The 23,312-nt window shown below is 40.4% G+C and overlaps 1 protein-coding gene across 1 annotated transcript in view; it reads left to right on the plus strand.

Moving 5' to 3' along the window:
• The window catches only part of LOC123274056 (protocadherin Fat 4-like), a 135,339-nt gene that overhangs the window by 11,664 nt on the left and 100,363 nt on the right, over positions 1-23,312 (plus strand). The window contains exon 4 of the mRNA XM_044741555.1: positions 2,701-2,850. Within this exon, the coding sequence (XP_044597490.1) occupies positions 2,701-2,850 (150 nt within the window). The remainder of the gene's footprint in view (positions 1-2,700; positions 2,851-23,312) is intronic.

Raw genomic sequence — 23,312 nt, forward strand, 5'->3', positions numbered from 1 at the left:
GGAAGGAAAAATAACACCTTAGCCACCAGAAGGAATAGCAGTAGCTAGATCCTCCCCTCACGAAGTAATGCCTGACGGCGGTTTCCATGAGGGATTAGAGGAAAGGGGTTTAGGGTTTAGTGGGTAGGGGCATTAGCGTTGAGTTTTAGTATGACGCTGCGTCGATTCGCCACATATCCAGGCCAAACAGCTATGCCTGGAATCCGTAAGAAGGATTCCCCCCCCCCCTAAGATAAAAAAAAAAAACACACACACACACACACACACACACACACACACACACAAACATACAGACACCGTGACAACCTCGCGGGGATATTCAGGGAAGCTTCCTGTGACCTTCAAACGTCGAGATCTGATGAAAACTCGATTTTTGCAAAACGGGGTGAAAACAATAACTTCCCGATTTTTGAAAATCTTCGATTTTCTTAGCGGGAAGTTAAAAATTTTCTAAATAAACGCTTTAGAAAATTTCATTTAAAAATTAATATTTTTTCGCTCGATTAAAAAAAAATAACACGTCACTTTTCACGGTGATAATAAATTCAAAATAATCCATGTATATCATCAATGCAAGGCCAAGGAAAGAAATATTTATTTTTTAACACTATTCGACAGTTAATAAATTTAATAATTACATCAAAATTTATATGACAAACACAAATGAACGAAAGCTTATGAAATTAAAATTTTAATTATGTTTTTTTACAGAATCAGGATATTTTAAAATACCATGAAAAACGTCCTTAATTATAATGGTACAGTCGTCTTGGCCTTTATCTCTTTGTGAATGTTGACCTTTGGTTGGACGAAATCATTCAACTCACTGATCAGCTTTTCAACGCGTTTGAGCGCTTGCAAACGCTTCATTTCAGTGCTCGCGTCAATCGCTGCTTGTTGGGCATGTAGCCCGTTTCCACTCTTGTTTGTTTCCTGTAAATTACTCATACTTTTTTGATTTACCAGCACATCGTACGGAGTGGAGCGGGTTGTCATAACTAGGAACGGGTGTACCCTCGGAGATAGTACTCCTACCCCAGTTCCCTGAGGCCTAGTCGACACTTAGCCAGTCCCGGAATACACGGACGGACTAGACTCGCTCTGAGCGGTGAAGATTCCGATCTCTAGCACTCACTGCGTACTCTCTGATCAAGGCCCGAGGTGGCTGGTTCCTGATCTACTGCTGTAACTTACACCTCGGCAGAACAAGCTCACATCAGCCGTGGCCTGCGTCGTCGGAAACTACGACACAGGTTCCGGACACTCCCAGTGGGTTACAACAGAGAACGATCTTCTTCTTGCTAGGTCAGTTAGTGTGACCAACCCATTAAGGGGAGTTTTGTCCACGGGAGCGTATTTTATTTAGCTCCTACCCTCTGTACCTTGTCAACTAAGAGACTCAGTGTCTTCCAAGGACAGCGAGCGTTCTCCTATCTGCTCGGGGAGACGCGCCCGGTAGCAGTATCTCTTCTGCCCTGAGTTGTGTGTGTGTGTGTTTGTGTGTGTGTGTGTGTGTGTGTGTGTGTGTGTGTGTGTGTGTGTGTGTGTGTGTGTGTATGTAAGTATGTAAACCTCTCATAACTTTTGAATGGCTCGACTGATTCGATTGCAGTTGGTGCCATTCGAAAGAGCTTGTCTAAACTTAGATTTTGGATTCAATTTGGACCGATTCGGACCGATAGATTTCGAAAAATCTAAAAAAAACTGTAAAAAAAATTTTTTTAAAAGTGGTTTTTTTGGAATAACTTTCGAACGGCTCTGTCGATCAACTCAAAAAACAAATCACCTTGTAACCTCGAAAAACCACGTCGATCACTGCTAATCGGTTCAAAATCGATTGATTTGTTCGAGAGATATCGTGTAGGAAACGTAAACCTAAAAGTGTTTTTCCGGAATTACTCCAAAATTTCTAGTTTGATTAATTAAAACTCAAAAATTTTTCATAAGGCTTAAAAACTGCGTCGAATGCCGCCAACCGCGTGAAAATCGGTTCATTCATTCAAAAGTTATTGCGGTTTGAGTACTCAAAAAATAGTGTTTTATCAACCTTCTGTCAAACTTTTGAGCTTGTTGAAGAGCTAAAAAGCATAAAAAAGTTATCTTTTTGAGCTCGCAGAGCTCAAAACACCATATAAATTGTATTTTTGAGCTTGAAAAGCTCAAAAACGTCGTAATTGTAATTTTAAGCGCCCAAGTATGGAATCAGCGGGAAGTTGCAGGGATGGCCTTCAGGGTCAATCGTTTTCCTAATTTTTTTTTCATATTATATAAATGGGAAAGGGGACCCCCCTTTGAGGCTAATCTATAATTGGATTTAAAAATTTTTTTCAGGCGTGAAAAATTTTTTCTTACCCTAAAGAAACTTTTGAGACCTCAAGCAAAAAGAAAATTTTCAAAAAAATCCTCCTAATATATATAGATCTACTTAGGTTAAATGTGATCTAAGCAGATTCGACTCGATTAAAATGAGTTCTAAAAATTAATTTACCAAATGTCATCAGAAATAAGCTGATCTATAAAAAGTATATAAGGTTTTAGTAATAAATGGTTAATAATAGTTTTTTTGAGTTTATAATAGATTAGTAGATTAATGTAAATCGAAAAGACAATGTTCTGGGTATAAATTTTACTTTATTTAAAATTTACACGATATATGTAATAATGTCTGGCTAGTAAAAATTTATAAGTAATATTTATTAGCATGGAATATACCTCCATTTGGAGAACCTGGTGATTTAAATCCCGCAGTGCATTTCAAGGATTATAATGAAATTGCCAAGCGTATCAATATTGATCTAGATGAAGAAGTTTCCAATGTTAGCATTGTGAAACTTATTAATTATGACGCAGGTAAGTACAACATTATGCAGAAAGTTTTTTCGATTCCAAAAACGTTTTTATTCGAAGACAAAATATCCTCGAAAAAATATCATTCAATCTGATTTTTTTAAGGCAAACACATTAGTAAAATTTTATTAAATGGACAGACAGGTAGTTAATTTTCGAACTAAGAAAATAAATCAACATCAGTAGAGATTAAATCTTATATACATCTAGAAATTTCAGTGAGGCAGTGATTTGGCGCAAGTAAGGCATGCTGAATTCCAAACTTGCGGTAAGTGAGGCATCCAAATCAGAGCAAAGTTTGGGATGTAACGCAGTTGCGAGGCTCAGCCTAACTTGGCTTCCTGATTAGGTTGCAGTTTGGAAACCACACTTGCTGGTAGACTACCTAAGCTTTATTCGGTCCGAATTAGGCTACCTAACTAGGCAGCAATTCGGAAATCAAATTCGCAAGGAAGAATTCAAATTTAATCCTTTCTTCCTTTTTCATTATAAAGCGAAAATTAATAATAACAAATGCTTATGTTTAACTTCCCGCTAAGAAAATCAAAGACTATAAAAAATCGGAAAGTTATTGGTTCTACCCCGTTTTGCAAAAATCGAGTTTTCATCAGATCTCAACGTTTTAAGTGTGTGTTTTTTTTTTTTTTATAGAGAAACGAAAAAAAATCTTCCAAAGACACCGCTACCCTCGTAGATGGTACGGAGATGACTGAAATGTCAAAGTATCAATAATTACTCTGTGGGCTAGAAGTGGACCGCGGTTTACCTGATACCAGGTTTACTTCTCCTTTGATTAATTATTTATCATTTATTTGATGTCGGTGCTGAGTGGTCCTCACGGGGATTATTACCCAAGCGTCACTCAGAAACCTTGCGGTGTAAAATTTTGTGGGAATTTATTTGTTAAAAATATTTTACTCAATTATTTATTAATATTTTGAAGATCTGAAAACAGTTTTAGATTTTATATCATTTACCGAAAAATCTAATAAAATAAAACATGATAGTAAAATTTTTACAAGAAAATTCCAATTGTCTTCTCACGAATTCTAGTCAAGCGTCGGTTAAATTTTATAACGTAGTTAATCCGTACCCAAGGTCTAAATTACAAAGAACTAACGAATATTTGGCGTCCATTTTAAGCGCGCAAATTCATGTCGATTATTTTACTCGATATTTTATTATGAACAGTTGAATTATTATTTATTAATATTATTTATTGCCAGATTATTATTTATTAATATTATATTATTTATTACGAATTTATTTATTGAGATCTTGGCGCATTTGAGACTGATTTACCCGTAGATGTTCTTTTGGCAATTAATTTTGAGATTGAGATAAATTAATATAAAATTATTTATTTAACTGAAAGCTCTACGTGGTCAATTTATATATATATTGAACTTACGTTCTGGAATTTATTTTTGATAATTTAATTTCATCATTTTGATAAAATTCTTTATAAATTATTCGGCTGCCCAATTTTAAAACACAGTAACTGCAAAATTTTTATACCTGATTTTTTTTGGTGTTGCTGCATTTCTTATAACTTTTAGACCTTAATTTCAAGTATTTTTTCTTAAAAATATTTATATTCAAGTATTTTTTATTCATCAATCAAATTTTTTATCAATTTGGCGCGCAAACTTTTTTTTAACAAAAGAAATTTTAAAAAATCTTAAAATTGTCAGTTACTGTGTTTTGAAATTGGGCAGCCGTATTTACCAGCATGGATCTTAAATCCAAGATATTTAGTTAAAATTATTTGATGAAAATTAATAAGAATTATTTCTATATTTAATATTAAATTTGTGATTGATTTAGAATAAATTCATGCGTCGGATTTTAGTTCAGACATTTGGGAATTAAATTTTTAGTTTCGAAAATATTCTATAGTTTAATTGCTGGCTGATGACAGTATTTGCACATTGTCGTGGGGTGCAGGTCCATCTTAAAAACATAGGCGTTGAACGGTTCATGCCCTGTCAATAGCTGGGTAAGAAAGAAGTCTGCGTCCCCGTAATTCCTAGAGAGCCAGACGTTGATGTTTGGGATCAGCCGCGCTGTCCATCTTCCCATCTCCCCTGATGTCCATCGGTCCTGCCACTCTCGCTGCGTTTCAACCTTTATCCTTGTTCTTGCCTCTTTCATGTTTTCTCCACTGGTTTTAGCGTCGTAGAGTTTTGCTCTCTCGAACGCTAGTAAGTCGATGGGCGCGGCTCCCGCAATGACCAATACAGCCGCTTCAGAAACCGTGTGGTAGGCTCATGCAACCCTGAGAGCACCTCGCCGCTGTACTACCACCATCTTTCGCCGGTAGGTTTTCTGCTTTAATATGTTTGCCCATATCTCCGCTCCATAAAGCAGTACTGAATGGACTGCTTCCAAAAGGACTCTTCTCTTTCTGGTTCTTGGTCCCATGGTGTTGGTCAAAATCATGCTAGGCTAGACGCCGTCAAATATAAATAATTTAAATTAATGCTGAGAAACAATTATTAACAATAGCAAAATTCTAATCATTTATTCCAATTAAACAATTTAAAATTAACAAATTTTCTTAACAATATTACCCTTAAAATTAACCTAATAATTACTAAATTGTGAGAACCTCTCACCTACGCAGGTACTTGCCAAAATCTTACAAACTAAATATCGTCTAACTCCTTTTAATCATAGACCATTACGCATCTAACTCGTTTTAATCATAGACCATTACGCATCTAACTCTTTTTAATTATAGACCATTACGCATCTAACTCTTTTTAATCATAGACCATTACGCATCTAACTCTTTTTAATCATAGACCATTACGCATCTAACTCTTTTTAATCATAGACCATTACGCATCTAAACTCTTTATTTAACCATAGACCATTATGCATCTATACTAAATGAACTCATTATTAACTACGCCAACCTGACGGACTACCATATAATATCATAAATCACTAATTTCCATATAAAATCGTCCACCGACGCTAACTTAATTCTATAAAATTCTCTACTTTATTCATAAATCTTAATTACCAATAAAACTGAATCTCAAAACTTTGCATTCTCCAAAATTACCAAAATTACGCCTAACAATTACTTAACACAAAATTCCGACCTTCGATTTTAATTCATTAAATTCATTAATACATCTTCTTAACTAAATTCATTTTCAACTTACTTAACCAAATTTTCTACTAAAGTTATCAATCAATTTATTCTACTAAACCCACTGATTTATTTCATTTCTTGACCTCCACTAAATAATCTTTAACAAAATTTACTACATAATTTTCTTAACAAGTTCAGTAATCATTTTCTAAATTCACTAAATTTCTCAATAAATACATTCGCTAAATTAACTAAATTAATTGAATTTAGCCCACCGGCCTAAATTTAATTAAACACAATTTCTTAAATCCAACTACTGTAATTCTAAAGCGTCTCAACAAAATTTACAACCATAGAACATTATAGAATGACCTTCATTAACTTAATTACGCATTTTCATTTCTTATTCAAAATTTGTCTTGAAAATTCTTAACTAAAATTAATTTATTATAGCCAACAGGCCTACTAATAAATTCTCTACCAATAAATTAACAATTAATCAATTAAATTTAATTTTCAATATAAAAGTTCAGCGACAACACTAACTAATTGACCTTGACAATAAATACTAAAGTACGAACTCGCTAATATAAAAACGACCGCTCGAGAAATTGAATTTAATTATTTCAGCATCTTAATTAAATCAATAATCAAATCTGGTCTAAAATAATCGAAAATACCTGGAGACTCAATTATTGTTTTATCCAACGACGACTGATACTCCGGTCCAGCTTGGCGGGCTCAGCTGCTTGGCGTCTTGTCGTCTCGAACCAGGATGGAGTCAGGGTTGTCTAATTCCAAAAATGCCCCGATAACTTCCTCTGCAGTTGCTCTTTATTCTTGACGTCCAAATTTGCACTCTATTGACTTAAACTGATCTCAACAAGGTCACTGATTCACAAAGGCAAAAGGCCACTGGCTTCCAGAAGGGAAAAAGCCTCGATGTCTCTCCTGTCGGCTCTTTTATAACCCTCCAACTCCGGCTCTCGAACTTTCCGAATTGTTATACCCCGCTTTATTTTCCGCGGACAGTAGTGGGGACTTTCGATTAGCACGCCCGGTGACAATTCGAAACTACTTGTCAAAAATCGAAAGGTAAGGGAAAGCCCTTACCTACCGTGCGTTAATTAAGTGGTCGATAATGACCCCGGAAGTTCGATTTTCCCTATTACACTTGAATCCCTACTCTCAATTTGAATCGTACGTCTTACTCTTAAAATGAGAGAGCTATAGTCTATTTTTTAGAGAAGGGGCCGGAAAAACGGTAGAAAGGGACGCTTTCCTACACTACCACTACTAAACTTTCATTCATACAGCCTTACAACGGACTTTAATTGGCTCTATCCCCACTTTACTCACATCTAGACTCACCGACACTCTGAGCTGGGAGAGGGTTAAATGCATTTTTGACATGTAGCGTGAGGAGAAGACATACGTCATGAGCTTACCAGACCATGCTTTTGTTACTGTCTTTATGATTTTATCGATCGTTCCGACTGTCGAACGACCTTTACGGAAGCCATGCTGGTTGGTGGCAAAACCCCCAGCACGGTCGATGTCGTTGCGAAGTCTCCCTTGTAGGAGCTTCTCGAGTAGTTTTCCAGCAATGTCTAGCATACAAAGTGGTCTAAACGACAAAGGTGTTACGGGGGTTTCCTTACCTTTGTCTAAGAGAACCAATCTCTGCCGCTTCCAGACATTGGTAAACGTGCCAGTTGCCAAGTATGCGTTGTAGGTGTTCAGAAGTATGTCTGGGTATTCCAGGGCTATAATCTTGATTACCGATGCCAGGATGCCATCAGGTCCAGGTGCCTTTCCTGTTTTAAGTGACTTGGCCGCATCTTGTAGTTCCTTAGTTGTGAAAGGTGTTACTTCGCTGTTTTTAGCGTAGTGTTTCTTCTCCCGTGGTGGGTGTTTGGGGAAAAGCTCCGCTATAATGCTGTTTATTAAGGCAGGAGATTTCGGTGCCTCTGGTGGAGCCTTTCCAAGTCGTTTGGCGACAATTTGATAGGCTTTACCCCAGATGTCATAGTCGGAATGCCATGCAAGCTCCAGTACCAGAAATATGGCATAGACCATCCTGGGCATCTTTGTCCGGAGCACAAAGGAAGCATTTTGGCTTCTCCATGCAGTTTACGGCCTTGTGGTTTTCTCCGCCACATTTGTAGCAGCACCTGCTTCTATCTGGTCCCGCACACTGACGTGTTTGGTGTCCAAAATCAAGACATTTAAAACGGCATGTTACTTTTGCAACTGGGCGTATACGACAGTTCACCCAACCGATCATGATACGGGCCTTATCAAGGGCCTTAATCGCACTGGCCTCGTCTACTCTACAGAAGGCTATCCAGTTGCCTCGTGGTGTGGGTTTTGTCAAATTTATCCGTTTAACCTTCATGCTGCCAGTGAATTCGCGTTTGAGTGCTTCACGGACTTCGTTCTCGGTAGAGATTTCATCTAAGTTGAGGATCTCGATCGTTGTTGTTGGTGTTAGCGCCTTGACCGTGCCGATGTTTGCAGTGGCTGACTTTACTGCATCGGTGAAAACCTTGCTGTCTTCGGTCTTTTGAGCCATTTCAAGGAGAACGTCTCCGTGTTTCGTCTTTTTAATAGACTTTATGTCTACGCACGTCTTGACAGGGCTTACCTTGGCCTTGCTTTCCTTGAGGAGATCGGCGTATGTTGCCCTTCAGCTGGTTGGACAAGCACAGCTTTAGTTCTTGTTTTTTTCCTCCTCGGTTTCTTGGAGCCACCATTGCTTGGCTGGCTTCGGGCTGTAGCAGATTGAGCCACTGGCTCTTGTTCTTCTTTTTTCTTGTTTTGCCGAGTCACTTTAGTCCAGGTATCATCCCGGGCTGTCTTTTTCTGTGCTGGCTTGTCAATTTCTGAGGAAGGGCTGAGCGTGGACAGCGGCCTATTCTTGTTGTTGTCCTTTCCTTGCTGTGGTAATTTTTAAGGAGTGACCATATTGTTGTTGGTGTTGTTCATTTGACACTACCCGGAGAGCACCTGTAGGGTGTAAAAGCAGAACCTACGGACGTGGACAACGCTACCCTTTTCTGCAGCATCCAATTGTATATGCCATCGGCCCATGCTGTTCTGCCGTTCTTCAATTCTAAGTTCTTCAGGGCTCAGTGCAGTTGGACTATTTTTTTGGTAAAGGGCCCGTCTTTCCTCTGCTAGAACTCTAAGAGGTAGGGTTCCGGCAATGACGCACACTGCTTATTCTGATATTGTGCAACAGGCACTAGCTACTCGTAAGGCACTCAGTTGATATACTGGTCCAGCTTTTCTCCATGATTCTTGAGTTCCCAGTGCATCAGCCCAAATGGATATTCCGTAAGTGAGCACTGATGTGACTACTGATGATAATAGTAGCCTCCTGCTCTGCATTGGGCCTCCGATGTTAGGCATCAGCCGTGCGAGACTAACCCTCACTACTGGCGCTTTGGCACTGACGAGTTCCATCTGCTGCTTGAAGTTGAGTCGGGCATCCAGCATCACTCCCAGATAACGGATAAATGGTTGTGATGTGATTTCTTGTTCTCCGACTCTCAACTTGATAGTTTCTACCGTTTTTCTACTGGTGATGAGCACTGCCTCGGTTTTATGCTTGGCTAGTTGCAAGTTCACCATGTCCATCCACAAATTGACTCGTCTGAATGTAATATCAAATGCCATTTCTATCTCTTCGAGGCGCTTTGCGACGATCACGACAGCTACGTCATCCGCATATGCTACAAGTTTGACTTCCGTAGGTAATGCTATTCTCAGGCCATCATACATGATGTTCCATAGCAGAGGACCTAAGACTGATCCCTGTGGCACTCCTCCGGTGATTTTGTACACTTCCGTACCGTTTTTCGTGTCATATTTCAGGACCCTATTCGTGAAGTAGCTCGCTACCATTCTGCGAAGGTATCCTGGTACGTTTTTTTCTTCTAGAGCCCGCATAACGCAGTCCCAGTTAACGGAGTTGAAGGCATTCTTGATGTCCAAAGCAGCCTCCAAGAAGCCACCAAGCAGTATTTCTTCTTTCCACCCTTCCATCTCGTTCCGGCGATTGCATCCTTGGCTATATCAACAACCAATTTGATCGCATCCAGAGTTGACTGTCCTTTTCGGAAACCAAACTGGTTCTTTGCTAGGAGTGGATCGACTACAGCCTCTATTCTCTGATGAATTATGCGCTCGAATATCTTACCGGCCGTGTCTAACATGCAGAGTGGTCGGTAGGATGACGGTTCTTCCGGCGGCTTTTTCCTTTTCGGAAGTAGTACTAGCCGTTGCTGTTTCCACTTCTGGGAAAAAGTCCCTTCCTTCAGGCATGCGTCGTAAACGTCCGGGAATAATGTCGGTGCTGCTCTAAGAATTAATTTCAGGGCAATATGAGGGAGTCCGTTCAATCCCGGCGCCTTATTATTCCCTACTCTATTGCCTGCTTCTATCAACTCATCCAACGTGATAGTTGGGATGTCTTCAGGGTCAGGCTGCAGTGGTGAATAGATCAACTCACGTTGCTGAGGAAACAACGTACTGACGATTTTCTCTAGTAGTTGTGGACATGTAGGTGACGGCATTGGTTGACATTTCAGATGGGTCATGACCACCTTGTACGGTCTGCCACCATTTCTGCAGAGTTAGGTCGACGGTAGCCACGCTGAGATATTCTTCTTCTTTCAAAACACTCTTTACGAAGAGCGCTGATGTTATCGTTCCACCAGTGTACCGAAGATCGATAATTTATGCCACGTTTCCGAGGCATACAAGCGTCGCAGGCCTGGGTCATTCTCTTCATTAGCTCTTTTGCTTTCTTTTCAGCACTCCCTGTGGTAGTCGGGTCGCTATCTAAGGCTACTATCAAAGTAGCTGGGTCAAAAGCTTTCACTTTCCATCTAACTGCGTTAGTTTGTCTGGTTGTTCTTCGAGGATTCTGGCCAGTTGATACTTCCCAAAGGACGGCGTAGTAGTCGCTGGCAGTGTAGGTGTTAATAACTACCCAAGAATAGCTTCCTCTCGTAAGACTACTGCTGACGAACGCAAGATTCACTAAAGAGCTTGCCTCTCCTTTTGAATATGTTGGTGTCTCACCAGTGTTAAGGAGGACAACATCTAGTGTGGCCATTGCTTCAAGTAAAGCCTTTCCTCGTGCATTGGTGAACTTGCTGCCCCAGTCTACTGCCCAGGAATTGAAGTCACCTGCTATTGCTACGGGAAAGTGTTGCCTTGTATCTATGGTTAGACGATCAAGAAAATCGATGAATTGTTCCAAAGAAAGACTCGGCGGGGCATAGAAGCGGTAGAAACGAATTCCGTCTACCCATGCTGCTACAAATCCGGCTTCTCTGTTGTTGATTGCCTTCTGGAATGGTAATTTGTCACAGGACTAAATGACAGCTTTGTTGGTACTGTCCGATTCCCAGGGTTGGGTACTCAGATGCTTATATGGTTCTGCTATCAGTACTAAGTCTAGCTCTAGTTCGCGCACGGTTTGTATGAGCAAATCATGCGCAGCCTCACAATGATTGAGGTTGAGCTGCAGTATCTTCATGCTCATTTATTTGTCATTTTTTCGAGTGCCTCTTTGAAAACCGGGCATCTGTATGTGCCAGCATGGTGGGCAGCGTCCTGCGCACTTTGATCGTCGGTATAAATAATACACATTTGGCTGGATTTTTGCAATCAGCAATCTTGTGTCCTTCTCTACCGCACCTTATGCAGTGCTTAGATCGGTCGATTTCACTTTTGCACTGTGATTCGAAATGCCCAAAGTGCCAGCATTTGAAGCATTGTATCGGTCTTTTTGTTGCTCTCATTCGGCAGTTGACCCAGCCAATCCTTATTTTGCCGTTCCCTTCCAGTAGCTGTTGTGCTGCATCTGCTGGTAGTGTCACTGTAGCCATTTGCGTACCTTTGTAGGCCTTACGGATCTTGATAGCCTCTAGTGGTATTTCGTAAGTTTCTCCGATTTCCGTTTTCAGAGCAGTCTGAATGTCCTCCTTCGTTGTGTCATCATCAATGTCTCGGATCTCGATGGTCTCCTGCGGTCCTTTGCAGATTACTTCAGCCTCTTTTTGAAGAATATCCGTGATAGCCTTTTGCAAGGCTTGGACTTTGTCAATACTCTTCGTTGAGAGCGTAATCAGCATGTACCCGGTTTTGGTTTTGTGGATCTTTTCCACGGTTGTGCGGACCTGTTCGGCAAGGACGGCCTGCTTTATATGACGCAATATTTTGACATACTTCTCCTTCTCGACCGGACGGATGATCAGAGCATCAGGCCTGATCCACTTTCACGGTTTCTTCCGCTTAGGTTCCGGCCGGGGCTCTTTTGGCGGTTGCTTTGGAAGCTGCTCTTTCCTTTGCCTTTTCTGTTCTTTTTTAGATCGAACTCGTTACCAAGCTGACGCTTTCATCTGTTCGTCGTTTTGCAGTGCTGCTCTTTGCAGAGGGCTTTTCTTCAGGTCCTTCTTCTTTGTTGCTTGGCTGAATGTTGGGTCTGGAGAGGTTCTTTCTTTTCTCTTACCAGGGTTGCCGAAAGTTTCACGCCTGTCTTCAGCGACTGATTCACCGTCACCTTCGGCTCCGGTGTCCATTGCTTCGTCAGTCATGACGACAGCTTGACAGGTTTTCTCCGGTGTAGCATGGAAAATGCGCAGCAATGATAAGCGCCACTCCTCGTCAAAAAAGTATTTTTTTTGGATTACTCCGAAATTTCTAGTTTGACCTATTTAAACCTAGAAATTTTTTATGAGGCTATAAAACTGCATAGAATGTCGCCACTCGCGTAAAAATTGGTTCACTCATTCAAAAGTTATTTGGTTTGAAAATTCAAAAAATAGTGTTCTATGAAACTTCCATCAGACTTGAGCTCAAAGAGCTCAAAAGCACAAAAATGGTATCTTTCTGAGCTTGGAGAGCTCAAAACAACACACAGATTGTATTTTTGAGCTCGAAAAGCTTAAGAACTTCGTAGGTGCAATTTTAAGCGCCCAGGTATTAACGGAATTAGCAGGAAGTTACAGGGATGGCCTTCAGGGTCAACTGTTTTCCTAATTTTTAACTTCACGCTAAGAAAATTGAAAATTTTCAAAAGCTGGGAAGTTAATGGTTTTATCCCGTTTTTCGAAAATCGAGTTTTCAACGGATTTTGACGTTTTGAGGTCCTAGAAAGCTTCCCCGAATGTTTCCGCAATGATGTCCGTACGTATGTGTGTGTGTGTGTGTGTTTTTTTTTTTTTTTTTTTTTTTTTTTTTTTCTTCCCTTTTAGGGGGGGGAATCCTTTTTACGGATTCTAGGCATAGTTGTTTGGCCTGGATATGTGGCGACTCGACGCAGCGTCATACTAAAAACTCGACGCTAACGCCCCTACCCACTAAACCCTAAACCCCTTTCTCTTCTATCCTCTGATCCCCCATGGTACCGCCGTAAGGCATTTCTTCGCGGGGGGAGGAATTAGCTGCCGCTCTTCCTTCTGGTGGCTAAGATGTTATTTCTTCCTTCTAGATTCTGTCTTTTGCTCTTTTTCTCTCGACGGAACGCAGCTCTGTAAGCACTTCTGTGACAAAAGTGTTCGTTGCATTCCAGGCAGCTTCTGAAGACAGCATTGCTTCTACGACTGACTCTGGTTGACTTCTCCTCTTCAAGATCCTCTCCAGCTCCTCACGTTGTGGATTAAAACGCGAGCACTCGAAAAAAACGTGCTCCGCATCTTCAGTGACTCCAGGGCAGGACGGGCACTCCGGAGAATCGTCATGCCTAAAGCGGTGAAGATAAGCCCGAAAACAGCCATGTCCTGACAACATCTGCGTTAGGTAGTAGTTGACCTCTCCGTGTTTCCGGTTCAGCCAAATGTCGATCTTTGGTATGAGACGATGCGTCCATCTACCCTTCTCTGCGGCATCCCACTGAGATTGCCATCGTGCGATGCTGTGCTGTCTTTGTTCCGTTCTGAGTTCTTCTGCGCTCAGTGTTGTTGACCTCTTTCGTTGGTAAAGGTTCCTTCTTTCTTCAGCTAGGACTCTGAGAGGTAGAGTTCCAGAAATTACGCACACTGCTTCCTCAGATATTGTGCGGAAGGCGCAAGCTACTCTTAGGGCACTCAGGCGATATACTGGTCCAGCCTTTCTCCATGCTTCTTGTAATTCTAGCGCATCGGCCCAAATGGATATTCCGTACGTAAGCACTGATGTGACTACAGTTGCCAACAATAGTCTCCTGCTCTGCTTTGGGCCTCCGACGTTAGGCATCAATCGTGCGAGGCTTGCCCTTACTACTGACGCTTTGGCACTGACGTGTTCCACTTGCTGTTTAAAGTTGAGACGGGCATCAAGCATCACTCCCAAATATCGGATATAAGGTTGTGATGTGATTTCTTGTTCGCCGACTCTAAGATTGATGGTCTCTAACACTTTCCTGCTGGTAATAAGCACTGCCTCAGTCTTATGTTTCGCCAGTTGAAGATTCATTGTGTCCATCCACTGGTTTACTTGCTGGAATGCTAGATCAAACATGTGGTGAATCTCGTCCAGGTGTTTAGCGACAATCACTACGGCCACGTCGTCCGCATACGCTACAAGTTTAATATTTCTTGGGATCTTTAGCCTTAGAAGCCCGTCATACATGATATTCCACAGCAGTGGGCCAAGAACAGAGCCCTGCGGAACACCTCCGGTGATTTCGTACTCTTTCGGACCGTCCTTTGTGTCATATCTGAGGACTCTATCCGTGAAGTAGCTAGCTACTATTTTACTTAGGTATCCTGGCACGTTCTTCTCTTTGAAGAGCTTGCATAATGCAGTCCCAGTTAGCAGAGTTGAAGGCGTTTTTGATGTCTAACGTCGCCACCAGGCAGTACTTCTTCGTACCACCCTTCCATCTGGTTCCTGCAATTGCCTCCTGGGCCGTAGTAACAACCAGATTGATCGCGTCCAGGGTTGATCGTCCTTTTCGGAATCCATACTGGTTGTTTGCCAGGAGTGGATCTGCAACTGCTTCTATTCTTTGATGAATTATGCGTTCGAATATCTTACCGGCTGTATCCAGCATACAAAGTGGACGGTAAGATGACGGCTCTTCTGGTGGCTTTTTCCTTTAGGGAGTAGAACCAGTCGTTGTTGTTTCCATTTCCGAGGAAATGTCCCTTCCTTTGAGGCACGTATTGTAAACTTTCAAGAATAACGTTGGTGCTGCCTTTATGGCTGTTTTCAAGGCAATATTAGGGATTCCGTCTAGTCCCGGCGCTTTGTTATTCCCCTACGCGGTTACAAGCCTCCATTAGTTCTTCTTCCGTGACAGATGGAATGTCTTCAGGGTTTAGCTGCCTTAACTGGCCGGTGAATACCGGTTGTTGAGGAAACAGCACAGTAACAATCCTCTCTAGGAGCCGCGGACACGTAGGCGACGGCATTGGCTGGTATTTCAGGTGGGCCGTGACCACCTTTGTACGCTTTGACCCATGGGTCCTTCTCACCTTCCTCGCCGAGTTCTTTCCAACAGCGTCTTTTATTATCCTTGATGGCTTTGTTTAGTTCCCGACGGGCCCTTTTATACTCTGCCACCAGTTCTGCAAGGTTAGGTCGACGGAAGCCACGCTGTGATATTCTTCTTTTCCTGAGGCATTCTTTACGAAGAGCGCTGATGTGATCGTTCCACCAGTGCACCGCGGGTCTTCTATTTATGCCTCGTTTTCGTGGCATACTGGCGTCACAAGCTTCGGTCACTCTTTTCATAAGTTCTTTAGTCTGATCTTCTGCGCATCCAGCGGTGATCGGGCCATTATCCAAAGCAGTCGTCAGCGTACCCACGTCGAAAGATTGTACTCTCCACCGAATGTGGTTAGGTAACCTACTAGTTCCTCTAGTATCCTGGTCATTTGATATCTCCCAGAGAATCGCGTTGTGGTCACTGGCAGTGTAGATATCCAGCACCTTCCAGTTGAGGTTACCTCTCGCGAGGCTGCTACTGACGAACGTGAGGTCTACGATGGAACTTGCGTCTCCTTTGGTGTAGGTTGGTGTGTCACCACTGTTGAGTAAGACTACGCCCAATGCAGTAGAAGCCTCCCGCAACGCTTTACCTCGTGCGTTAGTTAGCTTGCTACCCCAGTCTACTGCCCAGGAGTTAAAGTCGCCGGCTATCGCGACTGGATGATGCTGCTTCGCGTCCTCTGTCAGTCGATCCAGAAAGTTAGTGAAGTCAACAATAGAGAGGCTAGGTGGTGCGTAGCAGCTATAGAAGCGAACGCCATCTACTGATACTGCTACAAAGCCGGCATTGCAATTATTAACTACGCTCTGAATGGGAGCTTGCCACAGGACCAAATGACGGCCCTAGTGGTCGTGTCCGTTTCCCATAATTTGCCTTTAAGGCATTTATATGGCTCAGCTATTAGTACAAGGTCAGGCCCTAGTTCACGCACTGTCTGCAGAAGCAAGTCATGTGCAGCCTCACAATGATTGAGGTTGAGCTGCAGTATCTTCATGTTCTTCGGTTTAGTAACCTCTGAAGCGCCTCTTGGAATACCGGGCATTTGTGGTTGCCGGCGTAGTGGGCAGAGTTCTCTGCGCTTTGGTTTTCAGCGCATAATGCACATTTGGCTGGATTCTTACAACCAGCGATCTTGTGCCCCTCTTGTCCGCACCTGATGCAAAGCTTAGATCGGTCTACGCTACTTTTGCACTGAAATCCATGATGCCCGAAGTGCCAGCACTTGAAGCATTGGGTTGGTCTTCTCGTGGCTCTAATTCGGCAGTTTACCCAGCCGATACGGATTTTACCGCTTCCTTCCAATATCTTCCGCGCTGCAGCTGCTGGTAGAGTCACTACGGCAGTCTGGGTACCTCTGTAGGCCTTTCGGATCTTAATTGCCTCTAGCGATACCTCGCAGGATTCTCCGGTTGCCATCTGCAAGGCGGCTTGAATGTCTTCCCTGGTTGTAGTGTCATCAAGGTCTCGGATTTCGACGTCTTCCTGTGGACCTTTGCAGATCACTTTGGCCTCTTCTTGTAGGATGCCCTCGATGGTTTTCTGTAAAGCTTGGCCTTTATCGGAGCTCTTCCTAGAGAGCGTAATCAGCATGTTTCCGGCCCTAGTTTTATGGATCTTATCCACCGTAGTACGGACCTGCTCGTCAGGGACATCATTTTTTATTTTACGCAAAATCTCAGCGTACTTCGCCGGCTCAGCTGGGCGGATGATCAGTGCGTCTGGCCTGATCCACTTTCGCGATTTCTTCCGTTTAGGTTCAGGACGGGGCTCCTCGGGAAATTGCTTTGGGAGCTGTTCTTTCCTTTGCCTTCTTTGTTCTTTCTTGGACTGGACTTTCTGCCAAGCAATCGCTTTTGTCCGTTCGTCCCTTTGCATTGTTGTGTGTGTGTGTGTGTGTGTCGGTGTGTGTGTGTGTGTGTGTGTACGGCCGTATGTAAACTTTTTAACGGCTTGACCGATTTAATCGCGGTTTGCACTATTCGAAAAAGCTTGATCGAACTTAGATTTTGACTATAATTTAGACCGATTCGGACCAGTAGATTTTGAGAAATCTCAAAAAAACTGCAAAGAAAATTTTTTTCAAATGTTGTTTTTTTGGAATAACTTTTAAACGACTTTACCGATCGATTACAAAAACTAATCAGCCTTTAACATAAAAAAAACCACGTCTATTGCCGCTAGCCCGGTCGAAATCAGTTATTTCGTTCGTGAGTTATCGTTAACGAAAAAAATCGTTTTTTGGGAATTACTTCGAAATTCTTTGTTTGATCAATTTAAACTTCAAGACTCTTTATGAGGCTTTAAAAACTGCATTGAATGCCACCAACCTCGTAAAAATCGGTTCATTCATTCAAAAGTTATTGCGGTTTAAAAATTCGAAAAATAGTGTGTTATTCAGCTTCCAGCAGATTTTTGAGTTCAGAGAGCTCAAAATGACATGAAAATTATATTTTTGAGCTCGAAGAACTCAAAAACGCAATGAATGCAGTTTTGTGCGCTTAAGTATGAAACGAGCGGGAAGTTGCAGGGGTGATTTTTAGCGTCAACCGTTGCCCTAATTTTTTTTCTATCTATTTGTAACGTGGTAGATTTTATTCGACGTCCAATACTTGGGGTATTAGAGCTTTCCAGGCTCGAATCCAACGTCGTGAATGTTATGTGTGAATGAATTAAAATTTTACTAATTTTTATGAATTATTTTGTATAAATACGCAACGCTGGGCGAGTAACGAAGACAGAGGGAGTCAGAGCGAGTACGAGGCTATGCATTGGAGCGACAAGGATAGAGCTACGACGATAATAAGCGAGTACCGAAGCGAGCGAGGCACTGAGCGGCGTAAGCACCCGAGAGGTCTGAGGACAATCGACGCTGCATTGCCGCACGTTCCAATACGACGATCACCATCGATGACAGTTGATTAGTCAGTACTGCAGGAGCAGAGGTGACTAAAGACTGTCATGGAGGTCCGATGACTGTTATAAGGACCTAGATCAACTATCGACGGGAATCAATTCCAATGGAAATGAAGACTAGCGCCGCCAACTTTAACGAAGGAAGAAGCGGGTACTTCTCTATGAGAAAGAGGATTCGAGGCTGGACTGTTGACGGATTCGGACGCGCTTTTGCCCGCTCCGCAACCTAAAGTTAATTTTGAAGTATTGTCGCGATTTTGTTCACTTAAAATTAATTGATTAATTGTATTGAAGTATTTATTTTTTTTTTAATAATTTATTTATCGAGTCGACCGCATGAAGCTTTTCCGAGCTGCTACGATGAGGACGACGCTCAATTGCTTGGTAAGCCGACGTTCTTATTCAGTTTTGAATCCAGCGTTTCGAGTCCACGTTTTATTTTATTTTATTTTCTTCATTAATAAATCCTGACAGCCTGTATGGCCAATTATGAGGATACAAAAAGATACATTAATGTATTTTAGAAGGTATATTACACACGTTGCGATGAGCAATTATAAAAGAAACATATTTTTAAAACTATTAACTAAAAGTACAGGTGTTTAAATTTGATTTATATGATAAAATATTCGCATATTTATACTTATTATTACAATAAGATAGTATATATAAGCTCAATACAATAAATATAATTATTATTAAGGCAGTGGAGCATGATCATATGCTTTTGCTAATTTAATTGTCTAGAGTTAATTATGATGGATGCTAGAACATTGGCGCTGCAGCGCGTTTGATAGCCAAGCAGGTCAATATCACTATTCTGTTGAACTATATAATTACAGGCGTTAATCAGTCTATTAATAGGTGATGTAAGGATGAAGTTGCTCCTCTGCCGAGGTGGATAGAAAGGCTGATCAGATCTTAAGCATCTTTGCGGTACTAATATTGGAATCCGTTCCAGAAATCTGGGACAATCAATTTGATTGGATAGTAGTCCAGATACTAATAATATTGATGCACAAATTCTGCGCTCTTCAAGAGTCAGTAAGTTCGCATCCACACACATGGTAAGATAATCATATCCACGGTCCGGGTATATGCCAAACTTTTTAAATGAGAAATATTTAAGGAATTTACGCTGTAGTTACCCAGCGGTTTTTTTATAGTTAGTTTTGGTCTTATTAAATTCATTTCAGCTGTAATCCTCAGTGCAGGATGATAGGTATCAATTTTAACCAATGAAGAATTATCTCCATCAACCAAACAATTAATTGACGAAAAAACTAGATCAAGTATCTTACCATGTGTGTTTAGAACTTCATTATATTGGGTAATGTTATGAAGTATAGAGAAGTTAATTAACTGATCCGCCTTAATGTCCAAGCCCCCAGCAGGGGAGTTAACAAAATGCGGCGAGTTGAAATCGCCCAGCAATACCAATGCACCAGCATCCATGGCCGAGTGAGACGAGAGTTGGTCAAGGAGGTCAGAGTAAATGTGTGCATGCAGGTCAGGAGGAATATAGATGTTAATTAGATGAGTTTTTATACCCAGATTGATAAAAAATAATTTTGTAAAATATTTTGATTAACAAAATAATACGCGAGGATTCAACGCTTTACGATTATTTTTTTTGTAATGCTGTTGTTACATAGTGTGATTGCCGATGTATAAATGCAAGTGTGAGAAATAAAATTGAGGTGACGACGTTTTGAATTTGGTTTAAAATTAAGAGAAACGTTAAGTTACGACGTTTTAATAATTTTGTTAAAAGTTAATATTGACCTCCGACGTATATTATGTTAAATAAATTGTTATTTTTTTCTGTTAAATTCTTCTCAATTTATTTCGAGTAATTTTAAGAATTTTCGTTTAGTTTGCTGTCCTATTTTTTAACGACGAGTATTTCAGCATGGCCCGCCACCCTGAGGAAGAGGTAAGAGCTAGCCGAAGTCGCAGTAGTAATTAATTGGAGATCATTCTCCTGGCACCCTTTTTTTAATAATAATTCTTTTTTTTAGTAAGCAAAAAATTTCCAATATAAACGGTGAGCCTGGCTTGGTAAATCCCCGGGTCAGGCAAGACCCCGTTATACATTTAATATTATTTTTTATCATTTCATTTTATTTTTTCGGTAATTTTTTTTTTTTTTTTTAGGGCATTGTTTAATGTGAAGAAGTTTTTTTTTGATTGGTAGACTTTATAAGGGAGAAGGAGATGATGGAGGAGAGTTAGATACATTAGTCACACATAACACTTAACTTCACTTCACACTCACCTTAAAAGTAATTGTAATTAATAATTATCAATTATTCAAAATCGTACATGTTGAACGCGAGACTCGAACACTGTACTCGACGCACGAGAGCCCTATACCATGTTGCGACGCTACGCCGATGGATAACTTGCCTCAAGATACTTATAAACACGACTTATGTTCGGCTTGTATAATTTAAATCAAATAAGATTCGAATTGGGCTAGCCTAAGTTCGGAAAGCCAAGTTCATCCCAAACTGATTCTTCAGCATGCCTCACTAAAATTCTAGTCGGGTTATACAATATACATTTGATAATCTATGGTAGTTTTTCAAGTTGATATTATGTTCATATTGCATCAATGTTACTGTGGATACTTTGTCTTAAATATTGAGCCTTGTCCCAGGTGAAAAAATTTATATATATAATTGTATACGATTATATAAAGAAAACGGCCCTATTATATATATATATATATATATATATATATATATATATATATATATATATATATATATATATATATATATATATATATATATATATATATATATATATACTATATATATATATATATATATATATATATATATATATTGTAACGTGGTAGATTTTTATTCGACGCCCAATACTTGGGGTATTAGAGCTTTCCAGGCTCGAATCCAACGTCGTGAATGTTATGTGTGAATGAATTAAAATTTTACTAATTTTTATGAATTATTTTGTATAAATACGCAACGCTGGGCGAGTAACGAAGACAGAGGGAGTCAGAGCGAGTACGAGGCTATGCATTGGAGCGACAAGGATAGAGCTACGACGATAATAAGCGAGTACCGAAGCGAGCGAGGCACTGAGCGGCGTAAGCACCCGAGAGGTCTGAGGACAATCGACGCTGCATTGCCGCACGTTCCAATACGACGATCACCATCGATGACAGTTGGTTAGTCAGTACTGCAGGAGCAGAGGTGACTAAAGACTGTCGTGGAGGTCCGTTTACTGTTATACGGACCTAGATCAACTATCGACGGGAATCAATTCCAATGGAAATGAAGACTAGCGCCGCCAACTTTAACGAAGGAAGAAGCGGATACTTCTCTATGAGGAAGAGGATTCGAGGCTGGACTGTTGACGGATTCGGACGCACTTTTGCGCGCTCCGCAACCTAAAGTTAATTTCGAAGTATTGTCGCGATTTTATTCACTTGAAATTAATTGATAAATCGTATTGAAGTATTTATTTTTTTAAAATAATTTATTTATCGAGTCGACCGCATGAAGCTTTTCCGAGCTGCTACGATGAGGACGACGCTCAATTGCTTGGTAAGCCGACGTTCTTCTTCAGTGTTGAATCCAATCAATTTACTAAAACAATTTATTTTTAACAGTCGCCAAGAATTATGAATAATTTTTCAAAAATTACTATAATTACAGTTAATTCTTCGCCGAATGAACGAACAATAATAACTAAAAGAAACAACAATAACATTGATACGTCGGTGGCTCGCAGATAATAATTTATATAACTTATAATTAATACTACGATGACGTAAACAATTAATTGATCTTCAAATTAATTAATCATAACCAAAAATTAAATTCGGTCCGTCAACGGCTCGTAAAAATCCCAAATTGTTTATAATTACTTATACGATGAAATAAACAATTAATTTTGCTCAAATTAATTAATAATAAAAACAAAATAATAAAACTCAATTCGGCCCGTCGGTGGATCGCAAATGCTGAAGAGCAATTATACTTCATAATACAATACTTTAAATAATTAATTTATCTCAAATTAACTAATAATTTAATGATAATTACTTAAACGATGAAATCAACAATTATTTGGTCTCAAACTATCTAATAATTCAATAAAAGCTTAAAGTCGGTCCATCAATGGCTCACAAATTCCCACATTAATTTATAATTAATAATACAATGGAATAAACAATTAATTTTTTTAAAATTAATTAATAATTAAAGAAAAAAAATTAAATTCAGTCCGTCAACGGCTCGCACAAATTCCATATGAATTTATAATTAATCATACGATGAAATAACCAATTAATTTATCTCATAAATAAATTAAATCAAAAAAATTAAATTCGGTCCGTCAATGGCTTGCCAATTCCCCAAATAATTTGCAATAGCAAATTAAATACAATGTAGCTTTAATTCGATGATGATTCGCAAAATAATAATTCAAATAATTCACAATTCAACAATTTGGCGGGCTCGCGACGGATAACTAATTACGGTCGGTAAATCGACTAAGCTTGCGGGTAGTTGAAGCTCGAGATAGGTTTGGGCTCGCGCTCGGAGATGGCGCGTCGGTCGGGCTAGCTATCCTACACAGCTCCAAATTTCTCGGGCGTTACATTTAATAACAACAACAAAAAAAATCACGTCCAATTGTCGGCATATATCAATGTTCCAGCCAATAAGACCATTAACAATAATAATAATAATGTCACACAGTTGGTTCAATGACAGCGTCTCGAACAAAAAACAATAACAAAAAAAAATAAATAATAAGAAGCGAACGCTCGACTTTGAATCTACGTTTTAATGTACGAACACATACACAAATACACCCCTGTTCGGTGAACAAGGCCCAGTAGCGATTAACTCGCTCCTGGGGGACTCCCAAATTCAAGAGACGCACCTGTCCACCCCTAGTTCTCGCAAAAATCGAACCGCC

The sequence above is a fragment of the Cotesia glomerata genome, unplaced genomic scaffold, assembly GCF_020080835.1.
Source record: "Cotesia glomerata isolate CgM1 unplaced genomic scaffold, MPM_Cglom_v2.3 scaffold_20, whole genome shotgun sequence".
Lineage (NCBI taxonomy): Eukaryota > Metazoa > Arthropoda > Insecta > Hymenoptera > Braconidae > Cotesia > Cotesia glomerata.